The sequence below is a fragment of the Panthera leo genome, chromosome F3 (assembly GCF_018350215.1).
Source record: "Panthera leo isolate Ple1 chromosome F3, P.leo_Ple1_pat1.1, whole genome shotgun sequence".
Classification (NCBI taxonomy): domain Eukaryota; kingdom Metazoa; phylum Chordata; class Mammalia; order Carnivora; family Felidae; genus Panthera; species Panthera leo.
Window position 1 is genome coordinate 11,243,564 of NC_056696.1, and position 17,503 is coordinate 11,261,066.

The 17,503-nt window shown below is 38.4% G+C and overlaps 1 protein-coding gene across 5 annotated transcripts in view; it reads left to right on the top strand.

The window, feature by feature from the left end:
- DCAF6 (DDB1 and CUL4 associated factor 6) overlaps window positions 1-17,503 on the top strand; it is a 133,864-nt gene that overhangs the window by 28,381 nt on the left and 87,980 nt on the right. For all 5 annotated transcript variants that reach the window (XM_042925389.1, XM_042925384.1, XM_042925387.1 and 2 more), the window contains exon 4: window positions 6,778-6,963. In XM_042925389.1, the coding sequence (XP_042781323.1) occupies window positions 6,778-6,963 (186 nt within the window). The remainder of the gene's footprint in view (window positions 1-6,777; window positions 6,964-17,503) is intronic.

The window sequence follows — 17,503 nt, forward strand, 5'->3', positions numbered from 1 at the left end:
CTAAATCAAGAGTCTGATGCTGAACTGAATGAGCCACCCAGGTGCCCAAAATAACGTTTTTTGATCCTGAGTCAAATATTATCTGTTCTTAGAGTTTGACTTTATTTTTGAGGTCATGGAAAGACCTCATGGAAAGATGACCTCATTAATCATGGAAAGATTAATGCAAATAGAATTTTGAAATGTTTATTTTTTTACAGAGTAAGAGTTTGGAGGCATACCTTATTGATGGTGACTTCTTAGTTGTATGTGTCATCTGTGTCAAATGTATAAAATGGAGACGTTTCTTTTTCCAATAATTATAGTCTAATTTACTTGAACCCATCCTCCCATTGAAAACAACTAAAATATTCTTGATTAAAGACTTTAAAAATTATCGTAAAGAAAAAAATTGTCCTGAAAGTAACAAAGAACTGCCTTGATAGTAAGGGATTATCAGTCCAAAATGTAGGGAAAAGTGAATCCAGAGAAGTGAGCATGAGAGCCACTTTCTCCCTGAAGATATTTGTTAGTCCAGGCATATATAAACTTTAATCTTGATGGCCTTGAAGGTCAAGGTAGACAGAAACAAAGCTTAGGACCCAAATCAGGTATGGATTCCTATAGCAGACCCTCCAAAGTATGCTGGGACACCCCTCCTGGCACACCTCAAAAACCGAAGGAAGGTAGCCTTGTAACACCTAATATAAAAGAAATCCTGAGTGTACCACGTATGCAAAATTTTTCTTGATTTGGTTTCAGCCAGCTCCCTGGGTGACTCTGTCAGTTAAGTGTCTGACTTCGGCTCAGGTCATGATTTTGCAGTTTGTGAGTTTGAGCCCCGCATCAGTCTCCCTGCTATCAGTACAGAGCCCACTTCGGATTCTCTGCCACCCTCTCTCTCTGCCCTTCCCCTGCTTGTTCTCTCTCTCTCTCAAAAATAAATAAACATTAAAAAGTTTATAATAAATCTTAAAAAAATAAATCTTCATTTAATAAAATCCATCTCAATTTATGAACAATATGTGACATGTCAGTACATCTATTTGTGTATCTGGTGCTTTTGTTTCTGAAGCTATGCGTAAGCCATGCATAAATCATGAATTGTTAGAATGATGTCTGCTGAATGTGACTAAAGCAAAGCCAGAGGCCTATCAGATGAAGAAACCAATACATACACTGTATGTAGTGACTTTTATATAGTTAGCTACTTGGTAAGCCATGCTAAAATACCTGACAGAGTTAAAGGCTGTCGTACCTATCTTGTTTAAAAGATTTACATTAATTATTTTCTCTGTTATTTTTTTTTTTTTTACCTTAATCTATCAGATCTTAGTGTCTTACGCTTAGAGAGAGGAATGAAAGATTTTGAAGGCATTTAACAGACAAATTTTGTTCCTCATTGGCTTTGATTGATGGAGGTGCAAAAAACACCCCCCTTTTTTTCTTTGACCCTAATTATATGTGCATTATATATGTAAGACATACTGCGTAGTAATTTATGGTTCTCAGTAAATTCTTATTTTGGCCATAACCTTATAACCTAGGTCTTAAATAAAATGAGGTGATTTAAATATTCAAATTGGTCGAGGTAAATAGCTGCTAATATTCATTACAGATTTATGTTACGATTTGGTGTGGTACTCTGTTAAGATTTGGCAGTTAGTGTCACACAGTAAATACTCACTTAAAACCAAACCCAATATAAAGTTGAAATATATTTTCCTAACTTTGTTTTAAAATTTTAAAATGTAGGGAAAACTTGAAAAAATAATACAGTGAGCATCCACAAATAGATTTTTTTTTAAGCACTTGAGCATAAGTTGGAGGCCTCATGCCTTTCATGAATACTTTGGTATATATCTACTAAGAACAAGAACATTATCCTATTTTTTTTTTATTTTTTATTTTTTCAACGTTTTTTATTTATTTTTGGGACAGAGAGAGACAGAGCATGAACGGGGGAGGGGCAGAGAGAGAGGGAGACACAGAATCGGAAACAGGCTCCAGGCTCCGAGCCATCAGCCCAGAGCCCGACGCGGGGCTCGAACTCACGGACCGCGAGATCGTGACCTGGCTGAAGTCGGAGGCTTAACCGACTGCGCCACCCAGGCGCCCCAAAACATTATCCTATTTTTTTATGTATACCAAAGAGATCAAACAAGGTCATACTCTGACTCATTTCAGGTCTCATACCGTAAACATGCTATGTCCTTTTCGTGATATATTTTGTCATGTTTTTCCATTTTTATCCTTTTTATTAGCGATTTCTCTATTTTTTTTAAGTTTATTTTTTTGAGAATGAAAGAGGAAGAGAGTGCATGTGCGCTCACACAAGCAGGAGAGGGGCAGAGAGAGGGAGACACTGAATCCAAAGCAGAGAATGTGAAGCAGGCTCCAGGCTCTGTCAGGGCAGAACCCGACATGGGGCTTGAACTAATCAACCATGAGCCAAAGTCGGACACTCAACCTCCTCAGCCACACAGGCACCCCAATGACGACTTCACTGTTTAAAATGTCCCTAGCCTAGGTATCATGCTGAAGTATTATCTTGTGTTTCTAAGCACAAGAAGCCTGGGATATTTCTTGTGGAGAAACTATATTAAATAAGCTTCATGTAGGCATGAATTATAATGTTGTTGGCCGTGAGTTCAATGCTAATGAATCAACAGTATACAATAAATAAGGTCTTTAATTTTTTTTTAATGTTTGTTTATTTTACAGATAGAGACAGAGTGTGAGTGGAGGAGGAACAGAGAGAGAGAGGGAGACACAGAATCCGAAGCAGGCTCTAGGCTTCGAGCTGTCAGCACAGAGCCTGACGTGGGGTGCAAACCCACAAACCATGAAATCACAACCTGAGCCGAAGTCGGATGCTTAACCAGCTGAGCCACCCAGGTGCCCCAGTGAGGTCTTTAAACAGAAACATATAAAACAAGGGTGTGTAGGGGCGCCTGGGAGGCTCAGTTTAAGGTCTGATTCTTGACTTCGGCTCAGGTCATGATCATGGTTCAGGGGATCAAGCCCAACATGGGGCTCTGTGCTGATGGCGTGGGATTCTCTCTCTCCCTCTTTCTCTGCCCCTTCCCCTAACACACCCTCTTTCTCTCAAAATAAATAAATAAACATTAAACAATATTAAAACAAGGCTATGTATTGATTGAGAAAAATGTTGTGGCCAGAGGCTCAAAGGAACCTAACCATGTGTTTCCCTAGGAGCAGTGATTCAGTACTTATTAACTCAGTATTTGTGCTGACTTTATAAAACATAACTATCAGGAATGATGAGAATCGACTGTATGCTATTATATATATGATACATATATGATTTTCTACATTACGCATGCACATATGTACATATGGTCTGTACTCACCTTTCCTCGTTTTTTCATCATTCTGTCACTGCCATTCCTCCTTCAACCCAAGCTCCATCCGTCTTTTCATTTAGTCCTTGTATTTGCTCAGTCTCCCTTTACAACCATTTGTCTGATGTTTTCTTTATGAGTAGATTAAAATTAAACATTTTAGTAAAAATTCTCCACAAATTACATTGTGTGGTACATGATATTAGTCTGTCCTCTTATTGGTGATAAGTTTGATCTTTCCATTTTGCAGGTATGCTGACCTTTTGTAATTAATAAGATGTTTGTGAAGTGGTATTTTGAAACTGTGTGAATATTCTCTTTCATAACAGTCTTAGAGTGATTTTAGTGTTGATTCTTGCCTTAATCAGTTGTTAAAATGTAGTTACAAAATAGTGATTTTTAATTGTCATTCCTTCTACATTTTTAAATTGACATGTTTCTGTAATAAGAGCATTTCCTTTGTCCCTAGCATTTTTTGGAAAAATCACTTTTAGGATAATAGATTTTTTTTTTTTTTTAGCGTTTTTTATTTATTTTTGGGACAGAGAGAGACAGAGCATGAATGGGGGAGGGGCAGAGAGAGAGGGAGACATAGAATCGGAAACAGGCTCCAGGCTCCGAGCCATCGGCCCAGAGCCCGACGCGGGGCTCGAACTCACGGACCGCGAGATCGTGACCTGGCTGAAGTCGGACGCTTAACCGACTGCGCCACCCAGGCGCCCCTAGGATAATAGATTTTTAAAGTTTATTTATTTATTTTGAGAGAGAATAGGGGAGGGCAGAGAGAGAGGGAGAGAATCCCAAGCAGGCCCCCCACTGTCAGCACAGAGCCCAATTCAGGGCTCGAACCCATGAACCGTGAGGTCATGACCTGAGCCAAAACTAAGAGTTGGATACTTAACCGACTGAGCCACCAAAGTGTCCCAAGGGATTACAGACTTTTAAAAATTCAATATATTATAATCTATTACTGATACAGTTTTCTTTTAAGTTTATTCATTTATTTTGATAGAGCACGTAAGCAGGGGCGGGGCAAAGAGGGGGAAAGAGAATCTCAAGCAGGCTCTGCACTGACAGTGCGTGGGGCTCTAACCCACTAACTGTGAGATCGTGACCGGAGGCAAAGTTGGACGCTTAACTGAATGAGCCACCCAGGTGGCTGATACACCGATACACTTTTTGATGCTTGAATTGCCTCAGTTTGTTCGGTGGGACATTTAAAGCCAACCTTGTGTCATGTTTTGACATGCTGTTATATTTTTCAACACATTTTTTAAAGCACACCAGATACTCAACATTGCACTAAATTCTCATTGTGCGTACATTGTTGGGATGTACCGTAACTCATTTAACAAGTCTCCTGTGTTTTGCTGTTGTGACTAGCTCAGTACATAATTTTGTGCATTTTTTCTTGTATTGTTGGAGGTGTATCTTAAGGTGAATTCCTAGAAATGGACTTGTCTGGTTAAAGTGTAAACACATGTATGGTTTTGAGAGGTACTGCTCAATTCCTCCCCGTTGGTCTTGTACCATGTAGTTCCACAGAAATGCCGAAGAGCCCGTTCCCCGTAGGCTCGCTTACATAGTGTGTTGTCAAACTTGGGAATTTTTGCCAATCTGAAAAGTGAGAACTGGTTTGTTAGTAGCTTTGGTTTGCGTTTTCCTTATGAACAAAGTTGGGTGTTTTCTCACATTCTTTTTTTTTTTTAATTTTTTTTTTTAACATTTATTTTTTTTTTGAGACAGAGAGAGACAGAGCATGAACGGGGGAGGGGCTGAGAGAGACGAAGAAACAGAATCCAAAACAGGCTCCAGGCTCTGAACTGTCAGCACAGAGCCCGACGCAGGGCTCAAACTCATGGACTGCGAGATCATGACCTGAGCTGAAGTCGGAAGCTTAACCGACTGAGCCCCTCAGGTGCCCCTTTTCTCACGTTCTTAAGGGCTATTTGTATACCCTTCAGTGAACTATCTATTTGGATCTTTTGCCCATTCGATTAAAAAAACTCAGGTTTTGGGGCACTTGGGTGGCTCAGTCGGTTAAGCGGCCGACTTCGGCTCAGGTCATGATCTCGCAGTCTGTGAGTTTGAGCCCCGCGTCGGGCTCTGTGCTGATAGCTCGGAGCCTGGAGCCTGTTTCAGATTCTGTGTCTCCCTCTCTCTGGCCCTCCCCTGTTCATGCTGCCTCTCTCTGTCTCAAAAATAAATAAACATTAAAAAAAAATTTTTTTTTAAACACAACAGGTATTGTTGAGTTTCTTTCTCTCAATTTTTAAGAACTATTAGGAGAGTTGGTCATATATCTGCAGTGTATGTTGCAAATATTTGAATATTTATTTAAAACTTTATTTCTGTGGGCGCCTGGGTGGCTCACTCGGTTGAGTGTCTGACTTTGGCTCGGGTCATGATTTCACGGTTCGTGGGTTTGAGCCCCGTGTCAGGCTCTTTGCTGACAGCTCAGAGCCTGGAGCCTGCTTCCGAGTCTATGTCTCCCTGTCTCTCTGCTCCTCCCCTACTCATGCTCTGTCTCTCTCTCTCTTAAAAATAAATTAAAAAAAAAAAAAAAACAAACACATTTCTGTCACAGGAATTTTTAGTCTTTATAATTAAGGAATTAGATGTTGGGACTTCTGCTGTAGTTTCATCTGTACCATTTCATTATTTTGATTTCATGATTCATTTAAATTCAGTTTACTTTTATTTCTTTATCCTGAAAGGGAATAGCTTAAAATTTATCTAGTAAACAGTTTCAAAAGTCAGGATGGTCCTTTCTCCCCACCCCTGTACCCTCTCTCTAATCCTGAAAGTAACTTGTTGAAAGTAGATTATCTGAAGAATACAGGAAAATATTTTTAGAATAATAAAAATCATCTTCTCTGTCTCTATATATAATGGTCCTTTTTTTTTATTTACTGAGATTTTATGAATGAGCAGCTACACCAAATAGGTGGAAATATGTACATTTACTTTTCACAGTAGTATTCCTGTTGATGATACTTCTTCATACATCAGAAAAAAAAGAAAATATCTGAGATTGTGATTTTTTTAAATTATAATCTTTTGGAATCAAATTATAATTTGAAAAAAAATTTTAATGTTTGTTTATTTTTGAGAGAGAGCGAGCCACAGGGTGTGAGGGGAGGACGGGCAGAGAGAGAGGGAGACACAGAATCTGAAGCAGGATCCAGGCTCTGAGCTGTCACCACGGAGCCCTGTTGTCGGGCTCGAATTTGAACCGCGAGATCATAACCTGCGCTGAAGTCGGATGTTTAACCGACTGAGCTACCCAGGCGCCCCTCAGCTAACCATTTTTTTATTGAGATAAGAATGTTAATGAAAATTTACTCCTGACCAAGATTATATTAAATATGAATGTTACTTTCTAAGAAATAATAAATTACCAAGAACTTCTTTCTTTCTCTTTGTGTTTTAGGTTTTGACAACAGTTCGTTCAGGGCACCGAGCGAATATATTTAGTGCAAAGTTCTTACCATGCACAAATGATAAGCAGATTGTTTCTTGCTCCGGGGATGGAGTAATATTCTATACCAATGTTGAGCAAGATGCAGAAACCAACAGACAATGCCAATTTACGTGCCATTATGGAACTACCTATGAGGTACAGTTTTACTGTGATTATACATATACGATCATATGTAAGTGTGTGCTTTTGTGTAAGTATGTATGTATGTGTAATTTTGTGTATGTATACATTCATGCATATGTAGAAACAGAAATTAGTGACAGACTACCTAGATTTGAGTAAAGTACTTGAGAGCATGTATGTTGATAGCCTTGTGAATAAAGAAATAAAATGTAATAGTAATAGGGTTTGTAATTGCAAACAGATGTCAGCCTTTAAAAATTCTTCTCTGTTACTGTGCTACAAACTTGTATACTAGGCTTCAGTGTCTTAAACACTTTATCAGTGTCTCACATAAAGTCATTGATGGCATGCTTACCAAATGTTCCCCGGGCAGAAAGAATGCTAGTACACAGGCAAAAGAATCAGATTCCTAAAGGGCATTAATAAGCTCAAGCCCTCACCTGAATTAAGTGAGGTGAAATGAATTTAAGACTCAATTATACAGCTTAACTTGGTTCAGAAAAATTGCTTATTCTACAGAATGCTCTTTTAAAATCTTTTTGTGTCATTTCTTTGTATCAGAACATTCATTGGTTTCCCATTATTTGTGTTAACTTGATGTATCTTTTTCCGTGATTTGAATTTCAGTTCTCTGGTAACCTCATGTTTTGGTGTGTACTTAAAGAAGTAGTATATAGCTAGATTTGATTTTCTCATCCATTCTCACAATTTTGGCCTTGAACTGGAGATTTTAGTCAATTTACATTTATTGTGAAAAATGATATATTTGGATCTACTAATATATCTTATTAATTGCTTTCTCTTTCTGTTTTTTTTTTTCCTCTATACATTCCCCACTCGTCTTTTTTCTTCTTTTGAAATTGTTTGAGGATTTTGCTTTCTATTTTGTTTCTGCTACTTGCATGGAAAATAGACCTTCCTGTTTTAAAAATTAGCAACAGGGGCGCCTGGATGGCGCAGTCGGTTAGGCGTCCGACTTCAGCCAGGTCACGATCTCGCGGTCCGTGAGTTCGAGCCCCGCGTCAGGCTCTGGGCTGATGGCTCGGAGCCTGGAGCCTGTTTCCGATTCTGTGTCTCCCTCTCTCTCTGCCCCTCCCCCGTTCGTGCTCTGTCTCTCTCTGTCCCAAAAATAAATAAAAAACGTTGAAAAAAAAAATTTAAAAAATAAAAATTAGCAACAAAGTCTAAAATCAATAAATACCTTTGCCCTTCTCTGAATAAAGCCCTTTGGAACATTGTAATCTCTTCATCCCTTGTCTGAGTTCATATGTTTATATTGTTCTGAATTTAGTTACATCTTTTCTCTTATGAATGAAATATTAATCATTGTCTTGTTAGTTAGTATTTGTTTACTAATACCTTTGGCTCTTCCACCACAGATTTTTCCATGTGGGGTCATTGTGTATATAAAATACATTCTTTATGAGTTTCTTTTTGTGCAGGTTTGTTATTAGAAACAATTTTTGTTTCCAATTATCCTTTCCTTCCTTCCTTCCTTCCTTCCTTCCTTCCTTCCTTCCTTCCTTCCCTTTTCGTCTTTTTCCAGAAAATGAAGACTTTCATACCAATTCTTCACAGGTTGTTTTGTTGGATATAGACTTCTAGTTTGATAGTTATTTTATTTCAGATGATATTCTACTGTATTCTGACTTCATTGTTGAAGTTGAGAACTCAATCATCAGTCTAATTGTCATTTCTGTTTGGTTAATGTGTCTCTCTGCCTTGAGTGCTTTTAATTGTATTTTTCTTTGTTGTTTTTCCTGTCATTAATGTCACCACCATGTTTTTAGATATAGATTTCCTTTTTATTTGTCATAGTTGGAATTTACTGATGTTTTGGTCTGAGAAACTGGCATCTAGAAAAATGTGGGAAATTTGCAGTCAATAGGTCTTTGGTTATTCTTTACCAAATGGAGAGTTTTTTTCTTCTGGAATTCTGATTAGATGTATGTTGACCTTATTCCATCTACCATTAAACTTTTTTTTTTTTTTTTTTTTTAATTGAAGTACAAAACACATAGGAAAAGTATATAAATCCTAAGTATATAGCTTGGTAAATTATCATAAAGTAAATCTATGCATGTAGCAACTATCTAAGTTAAGAAATATGAAAGCATTAAGTATCCCCAAAGCTCCCTCATTCCGATATTTAATAATTTGTGAAATTCATCTATGTTGGATACAACTCTAATTTGTTCATTGCTGTGTAGTATTCCATTGTGTGAATGTACCATGATTGATGGATTGTTCTACTGTTGATGAAAATTTTAAATTTGATTTCCAGTTTGGAGAACATTCCTTCACATGATTTTAAGTACATAAATGCATATATACTTCATTGGGTATGTACTTAGAAGTAGACTTGCTTGGCCATAGGATATTTATTTATTTTAAATGTTTATTTATTTTTGGGAGAGAGTGCAAGTGGGGAAGGGGCAGAGAGCAAGGGGGACAGAAGATCCAAAGCAGGCTCTGTGCTGACAGCAGAGGGCCCAATATGGGGCTGAAACTCACAAACTGTGAGATCATGACCTGAGCCAAAGTCAGATGCACAATCAACTGAGCCAGCCACATGGCCACATATTTGTTTGTTTTAGAGATATTACCAAATAATTTTGCAAAATAATCATAATAACTTATATTCCTGCCAATAGCATACAGGAGTTTCTATTGTTGCTCATCTTTGCCAACATTTGGTATTACTAATTTCTCATTTTGGGAGTTTGTGTAGTGTCATTTTGTGTTTCAAATGCCTTTCCCTGTTGATACTGCTGGAGTTGATCATCTCTTCATATGTCAAGTGCCTATTCAAAATTCCAGTCGTTCTATTGGGTTTTTCATCTTATTTCATTATTTTTTGATTTATAGGAGTTTCTTAATGTTTTCTGCATATAGACCTGCCTTTTCCTACTCTGTGGTTGTATTTTCACTCTCCTAATGGTGTCTTTGTTTTGTTTTGTTTTGTTTTGTTTAATGGATTTATTCATCACTTATGTATAACTCCCAGTGCTCATCCCAACAAGTGCCCTCCTTAATGCCCATCACCCATTGTGCCCACTCCCCCCACCTCTCCCTAATGGTGTCTTTGGATGAAGACATGTTTTTAATATTGTCTAACATATTAGTCTTTTCCTTTATTATTAGTTAGTGCTTTCTGCATCCTGGTCAGAATATTTTTTCCTGTCTCGAGGTTATGGAGATATTCTTCCATTTTCCCTTTTAAAAGTTTATTGTTTTGGGGCACCTGGGTGGCTCAGTCGATTAAGCGCCGACTTTGGCTCAGGTCATGATCTCACAGTCTGTGAGTTCAAGCCCCTCATCGGGCTCTGTGCTGACAGCTCAGAGCCTGGAACCTGCTTTGGATTCGGTGTTTCCCTCTCTGTCTCCGCCTCTCCCCTGCTCATGCTCTGTCTCTCTCTCAAAAGTAAACATTAAAAAAAAAATTTTTTTTTTAAAGTTTATTGTTTTGTCTTTGCATTTAGATCTTATAATTCACCTGGATTTGATTTTTGTGGTAGCATGAAGTAGGAGTAAACTTTTTTTCTCCATATGGATTTTTATATTAATGTAACTTATTTTCTTGGAAAATTAAATCAGAATCCCAAACAGCATACAAAGGGGCATTCCCTTTAAGGACATTTGAATAATATATATATATCCATTTGCCAAGGGTGTTTTTGTTGAATGCATATACAATGTAGTTAGAATCCATTTTTTTTTTTAAACCAAACTCTATCCATTGAACAATTCTGCTATTCCCTTTTCCCCCAGCCCCTGACAACCTCCGTTTTACTTTCTGTTTCTGAGTTTTAGATACCTTGTGTAAGCAGAATCATGCAGTATTTTGTCTTTTTGTGACTGGCATAATGTTCGCAAGGTTCATCTATATCAGTCTATGGCAGGATTTCCTTCTTTTTTTTTTTTCAACGTTTTTTTTTTTTTTTTTTTTTTTTTATTTATTTTTGGGACAGAGAGAGACAGAGCATGAACGGGGGAGGGGCAGAGAGAGAGGGAGACACAGAATCGGAAACAGGCTCCAGGCTCCAAGCCATCAGCCCAGAGCCTGACGCGGGGCTCGAACTCACGGACCGCGAGATCGTGACCTGGCTGAAGTCGGACGCTTAACCGACTGCGCCACCCAGGCGCCCCGATTTCCTTCTTTTTTAAGGCTTATTCCTCTCTGATTGTATGTGTGTAGCATACAGTCCATTTCCTCATTTACTCGTCAGTGGACATTTGGGCTGCTTCCACCTCTTGGTTATCGTGAATAATGCTGCAATGAACCTAGGGGTGCAAATATATCTTTGGGATTCTGTTTTCAATTTTTTGGATGTGTATACCCAGAGGTGGGATTGCTGGGTCATGTGATAAATCTACTTTTAATTTTTTAAGGAACCTCCATACTGTTTTCCATAGTAGGTGTTCCATTTTACAGTCCCAACAACAGTGCGTCAGGGTTCCAGTTTTTCCACGTCCTTGTTTTCTATTTTCTGGGTTTTTTTTCCAGGAGTGACCATTTTATTTTGATTTTATTTTTTTTAATGTTTATTTATTCTTGAGAGAGACAGTAAGATAGAGCATGAGCAGGGGAGGGGCAGACAGAGAGGGGGACACAGAATCTGAAGCAGGCTCCAGGCTCTGAACTGTCAGCACAGAGTCCAACGCGGGGCTCAAACTCATGAACCCTGAGATCATGACCTGAGCTGAAGTCTGAGGCTCAACCTGTTGAGGGGATGACCATTTGAATGGGTGTGAGGAGATACCTCACTGTGGTTTTGATTTACATTTCCTTAATAATTGGTGATGTTGAGTATCCCTTTTTGTGTTTGTTGGCCATTTGTATATCTTCTTTGGAGAAATGTCTATTGAAGTCCTTTGCCTGTTAAAAAAAATTTTTTTTAATGTTTATTTTTGAGAAAGACAGAGTCAGTGGGGAGGGGCAGAGAGAGAGGGAGACACAGGATCTGAAGCATGAATAATCCTTTTAACGTGTTTTTTGGTTGTTTTTTTTTTTTTTGTATTCTGTGAAGTTTTATATAAGTATTCATCAGGGATATAGTCTATAGTTTTATTTTCTTTTAGTATCTTTGTCTGGTTTGGGTATCAGAATAAAGCTATCCACATAGAATGAATTCGGAAGTGTTCCTGTTTCTTCAGTTGTTTTTTTTTTTTTTTGAAGGTTTTGAAAAGGATTGGTGTTCTTTCTTTCTTTCTTTCTTTCTTTCTTTCTTTCTTTCTTTCCTTATGTTTATTTTTGAGAGAGAGAAACAGAGCATGAGCAGGGGAGGGGCAGAGAGAGAGAGGGAGACACAGAATCCAAAACAGGCTCCAGGCTCTGAGCTATCAGCACAGAGCCTGACCCGGAACTCAAACTTGGGAACAGCAAGATCGTGACCTAGGCCGAAGTCAGACACTCAACCAACTGAGCCACCCAGGCACCCCCTGGTGTTAATTCTTTAAATGTAGGTAAAGTTCCTCAGTGAAGCCATCTGGTTCTGGGTTTTTCTTTGTTGGCATGTTTTTGATTACTGATTCTATCTCCTTACTATTTACAGGTTTGTTCAAATTGTTTATTTCTTCATGATTTAGTTTTGATAGGTTGTATGTTGCTAGCAATGTATCCATTTCTTCCGGGTTTTTCCATGTGTTGTTGTATAATTATTCCTACAAGTCTCTTAAGATGCTTTTTATTTCTGTGACATAGTTAGTAATGTCTCTTCTTTCATTTCTGATTTCTGTTGAGTCTTTTCTCTTTTTTTCTCAGTCTAGGGAAGAGTTTGTCAATATTGAAGATCTTTTTAAAAAACCAACTTTCGGGGGGCCTGGGTGACTCAGTCATTTAAGCGCCCAACTCTTGATTTCGGCTCAGGTCATGATCTCAGGATTCATGAGATTCAGGAGCCTGTTTGGTATTTTTTTTCTCTGCCCCTCCCCCTCTTGTGTTTTCTTTCTCTCTCTCACTTTCAAAATAAATATTTCAAAATAAATATTTCTCATATTTCAAAATGAAAAAACCAACTTAGTTTCATTGATATTTTCTATCTTTCATTTCCTTTATTTCTGCTATAGTCTTTATTATTTCCTTCCTCTTCTAACTTTGGGTTTAATTTGTTGTTGTTTTGTTAGCTCTTCGAAGTGTAAATTGTTGGTTGAGATCTTCCTTATTTTTTAATGTAGGTATTTACTGCTATAAACTTCCCACTTGGTAGTGTACTATTTGCTTAAAGTACAGATAGGGAAGTACTTTCTATTACCATTTTACCATTTTTTTCTGTGTGTCTTATAATGATTTTATTACTCTTGTTTTTATGTTTTCAATGATTTTCTTTTTTTTGTATTGACATTCTTTGATTCCTTTCCTTTGTGCATCTTCCACAGATGTTTTCATTGTGGTTAAAATAAGGATTATGTAAGACATTTTAAAGTTATAACAACTTATCTTAAACTAGTAACAACCTGGGGGTGCCTGGGTGGCTCAGTCAGTTAAGCGTCTTCGGCTCAGGTCATGATCTCACAGCTTATGGGTTCGAGCCCCACATTGGGCTCTGTGCTGACAGCTCAGAGCCTGGAGCCTGTTTCGGATTCTGTCTCTCTCTCTCTCTCTCTCTCTGCCCTTCCCCCGCCCACACTCTGTCTCTCTCTCCCAAAAAATAAAAATAAACACTGAAAAAAATTAAAAAAAAAAACTGGTAACAACTTAACTTCAGTCACATACACAAATTACTCCGTTACATCCTTCCCCCACTTTATTTTATTTTTTTAAAGTTCATTTATTTATTTTGAGGGAGAGAGAGAGCATGAGCTGGGGAGGGGCAGAGAGAAAGGGAGACAGAACCTCTAAAGCACAGTCCATGCTGTCAGTGCAAGCCCAATGTGGGGCTTGAACTTGTGAATCACGAGCCATGACCTGAGCCAACATCAAGAGTTGGATGCTTAATGGACTGAGCCGCCACCTAGGTGTTCCTCCTTCCCCCCTTTTATTTTCACTGTCACATATTACATCTTTGTGTATGTTGTATTCATTGACTTTAGTGTTACAATAATTTTAACGCTGTTATCCTTTAAACGCTATGCCCAAATTAAAAGTGATTTACACATCATGTTTACAAAGATTTCTGTAGTTGTCTATTTACCTTTCCCAGAGAACTTTATATTAAAAATTTTTTTTCAATATTTATTATTGAGAGAGAGAGTGAAAGCACAAGTGGAGGAGGGGCAGAGAGAGAGAGAGACAAACACAGAACCCAGAGCAGGCTTGGCACTGTCGGCACAGAGCCCGACGCGGGGCTCGAACCCACAAACTGTGAGGTCATGACCTGAGCTGAAGTCGGATGCACAACTGACTGAGCCACTCAGGTGCCCCCAAACCTTTATGTTTTTCTATGCTTGTGTGTTTTGCTGTCTGGTACTTTTTGTTTTAACTTGAAGGACTCCCTTTAGTAGTTCTTGGAAAGCAGATCTTGTGGTGATGGACTGAGTCCCTCAGCTTTTGTTTATCAGGAAAGTCTTTCTTTCTTTTGTTTTGCTGGATATAGTATTCTTGGTTTGCACGGTTTTTTGGTGGTGGTTGTTGTTGTTGTTGTTATTGTTTTTCTTTCAGCACTTGGAATATATTATCCCATTCCCTCCTGGCCTGTGATGTTTGTGCTGAGAAATCCACTGATCTAATGGGAGCTCCTTTGTACGTGATGACTCACATTTCCCTTGCTACTTTCAAGATTCTCTCTTTGACTTTCGACAGGTTGCCTATAATATGTCTTAGTGTGGCCTCTTTGGGCTCATCGTACTTGGAGTCCGTTGAGCTTTTTGAGTATGGCTGTCCATTTTCTTTGGGAAGATTTGGAAAGTTTACAGCCATTATTTTTTCAAACAAGCTCTCTGCTTCTCCCTTTTCTTCGTCTGGAACTTCCATATATATTGCTCAGTTTGTTGTGTTCTAGAAGTCTCTTAGGGTTTTCTTCACTTTCTTTCATTCTTCCTTTTTGTTCCTCTGACACAATAATTTCAAATGAGTTGTCTTCAGGTTTGTTGATTCTTCTTTCTGCTTGATCAAGCCTGATGTTGATCCCCTCTAGTAAATTGGTAAATGTTATTATATTCTTCATGTCTAAAATTACCATTTGCCTCTTTCTGCAGTTTTTACTTCACTGGTGATATTCTCCTTTTGTTCATGCAGTGTTTCTCTAGTTTCATTCAGTTGTCTATTTGTGTCCTCTTGTGATGCATTGAGCTTCTTTAGTACGATTAATTTGAATTCTTTTCTTAGGCAGTTCGTAGATCTTCATCTTATTAGGGTCAGTTACTGAAAATTTGTTTTGTTCCTTTGGGCTGTTACACTGTATCTTTGTGTGCCTCATTATTTTGTTGTTGTGGTTTTTGCTTTGGAAAAAATAGCCATCTTCTCCTGGTCTTTTTAGACGGGTTTTGTGTAGGGAAGGTCTTCACCAGTCAGCCCAGCTAGAGATTCTAGAGGTCCCTTAAACTTTTTATGAGGATGCATCTCCGGTCCATTCAGAGAGATGGAATTTTCCATTCCATTCCGCTCCCTTTTCCATCTGTGATCCTGCAAGGAAGCCACTGTGCTCTCTTTTGTTCTCTCAAGTTTTATCAATGCTGAGTCAGAAGAGACAGAAACTAGTCCCTTGGTAGCCCTCCTCCACCTGCCTGTAAGCTGGAATGTTGGACATACATTCCACTCTTCTCTTTCCTTTCCAGTGGAGAAGCTGCAAGTGGGCTTTCCACCCACCCCGCTCCCCCCCGCCCCCCCCCCCCGCCCCCCCAGTTTTGTGCTGTGCTGCCTTGGGGAAGGCGCTGGTGTGAATTGAAATGAAATAAGCTTTTCTTATTCCTTTCATTATGGCTGTACTTGGCTTTGAACTTTCCTGGTATATTGCTTTCTTAACTGGTCTTTGGTATTGTCATAAAGGCTTTTTGACTTTATACTGTTATTAAAAGCCAGTGTTTCTCTAGGGGAATGAGTTGAGGCATCCTGTTTTGCAGTTTTGCCGATATCACTCTCCATATGGATTTTACCCACCATCTTTTATGGTAAAGATTGTTTTCCCCGCTGTTGCTATTCAGTGTGCCATTAATCATAAATTCAGAGTTCATATGTGGATAGATCCATTTCTGTACTCTATTTGGCACCGTTGGCCTATTTGTACTTTTTAAAATACCAAACTGTTTTAATTGCAATAGCTTTGTAATGAATCTTCGTATCTAGTAGAGTTACTGTTTCAAGATTCTTTGTGTCTCAGTATAACTTTTCAAACCAGCATATTGGTTTCCAACAAAAACAATTTGCTGGGGCACCTGGGTGCCTCAGTCAGTTAAGTGTGTGACTTCGGCTCAGGTCATGATCTCACGGTTCGTGAGTTCGAGCCCCGCGTGGGCTCTCTGCCGTCTGCGCAGAGCCGGCCTCAGATCCTCTGTTCTGCTCGCTCTCTGCCCTTCCTCTGCTTGCTCTCTTTGTCTGTCTGTCTGTCTCAAAATAAATAAACTAAAAAAACAAAAAGCAAAAAAACAATTTGCTGAAAGTTGGATTGTTATTATACTGAATTTAAAAATAAATACAGGGTAAACTAATATCTTAACAATTATTATATATTCTAATCAATGAAGATGATATAGTTTTGCATTTATTAAGGTTTCTAATTTCTCTCAATATTTTACAATTTTTATGTGGTGTTACTCTAGATTTCCTTAAATTTTTTAAGTATTTGGTATTTTGGTACAGTCATAAATGTTATCTTTTTAAGGATGTTAATTTTTAAATGTAGCTGTATAAAAAATGCAGTTGAGGGGCACCTGGTTGGCTTAGTCGGTAAGCATCCAACTCTTGCTTTTGGCTCAGGTCATGATCTGAGATGGAGCCCTGCATTGGGCTCTGCGCTGATAGTGTGGAGCCTGCTTGGGATTCTCTCTCTCTCTCTCTCTCTCTCTCTCTCTCTGCCCCTCCCCCATTTATGCGCATGCACACTCCCAAAATAAATAAATAAACTAAAAAAAAATACAATTGAGGGGCTCCTGGGTGACTCAGTTAGTGGAACGTCTGGCTCCTGATTTCAGCTCAGGTCATGATCTCAGGGTTGTGCGATCGAGCCCTGGGCCCTGTGCTGAGCGTGGAGCCTGAGATTCGCTCTGTTTTTTCTTCTGCCCCTCTCCTCCACCTCATGTGCTCTGTCTCTCTCTCTAAAATAAAAAAAAAAAATCTTCCAATCCATGAACACAATACATCTCCCTTACTTTACTTAGGACTTTAATTTTACTCAGCAATGTTTTATAATTTTCAGTATCATGGGTCTTACATATGTTTAAGTAGTTCATATTTTTTCACGTTATTGTAAATGATATTATTTTTAAAATTTCAGTATCTGATGATTTTGTTGCTGGTATAGAGATGCGGCATTGATTTTTATATATTGATCTTGTATCCTGCAACTTTGCTAAATTCGCTTATTCTAATAAATTTTTTAAAAATTGGTTACATAGGATTTTCTGCTTACGTGATCAAATCGTCTGTGAATAAGAAGACAGTTTTACTTTATTATTT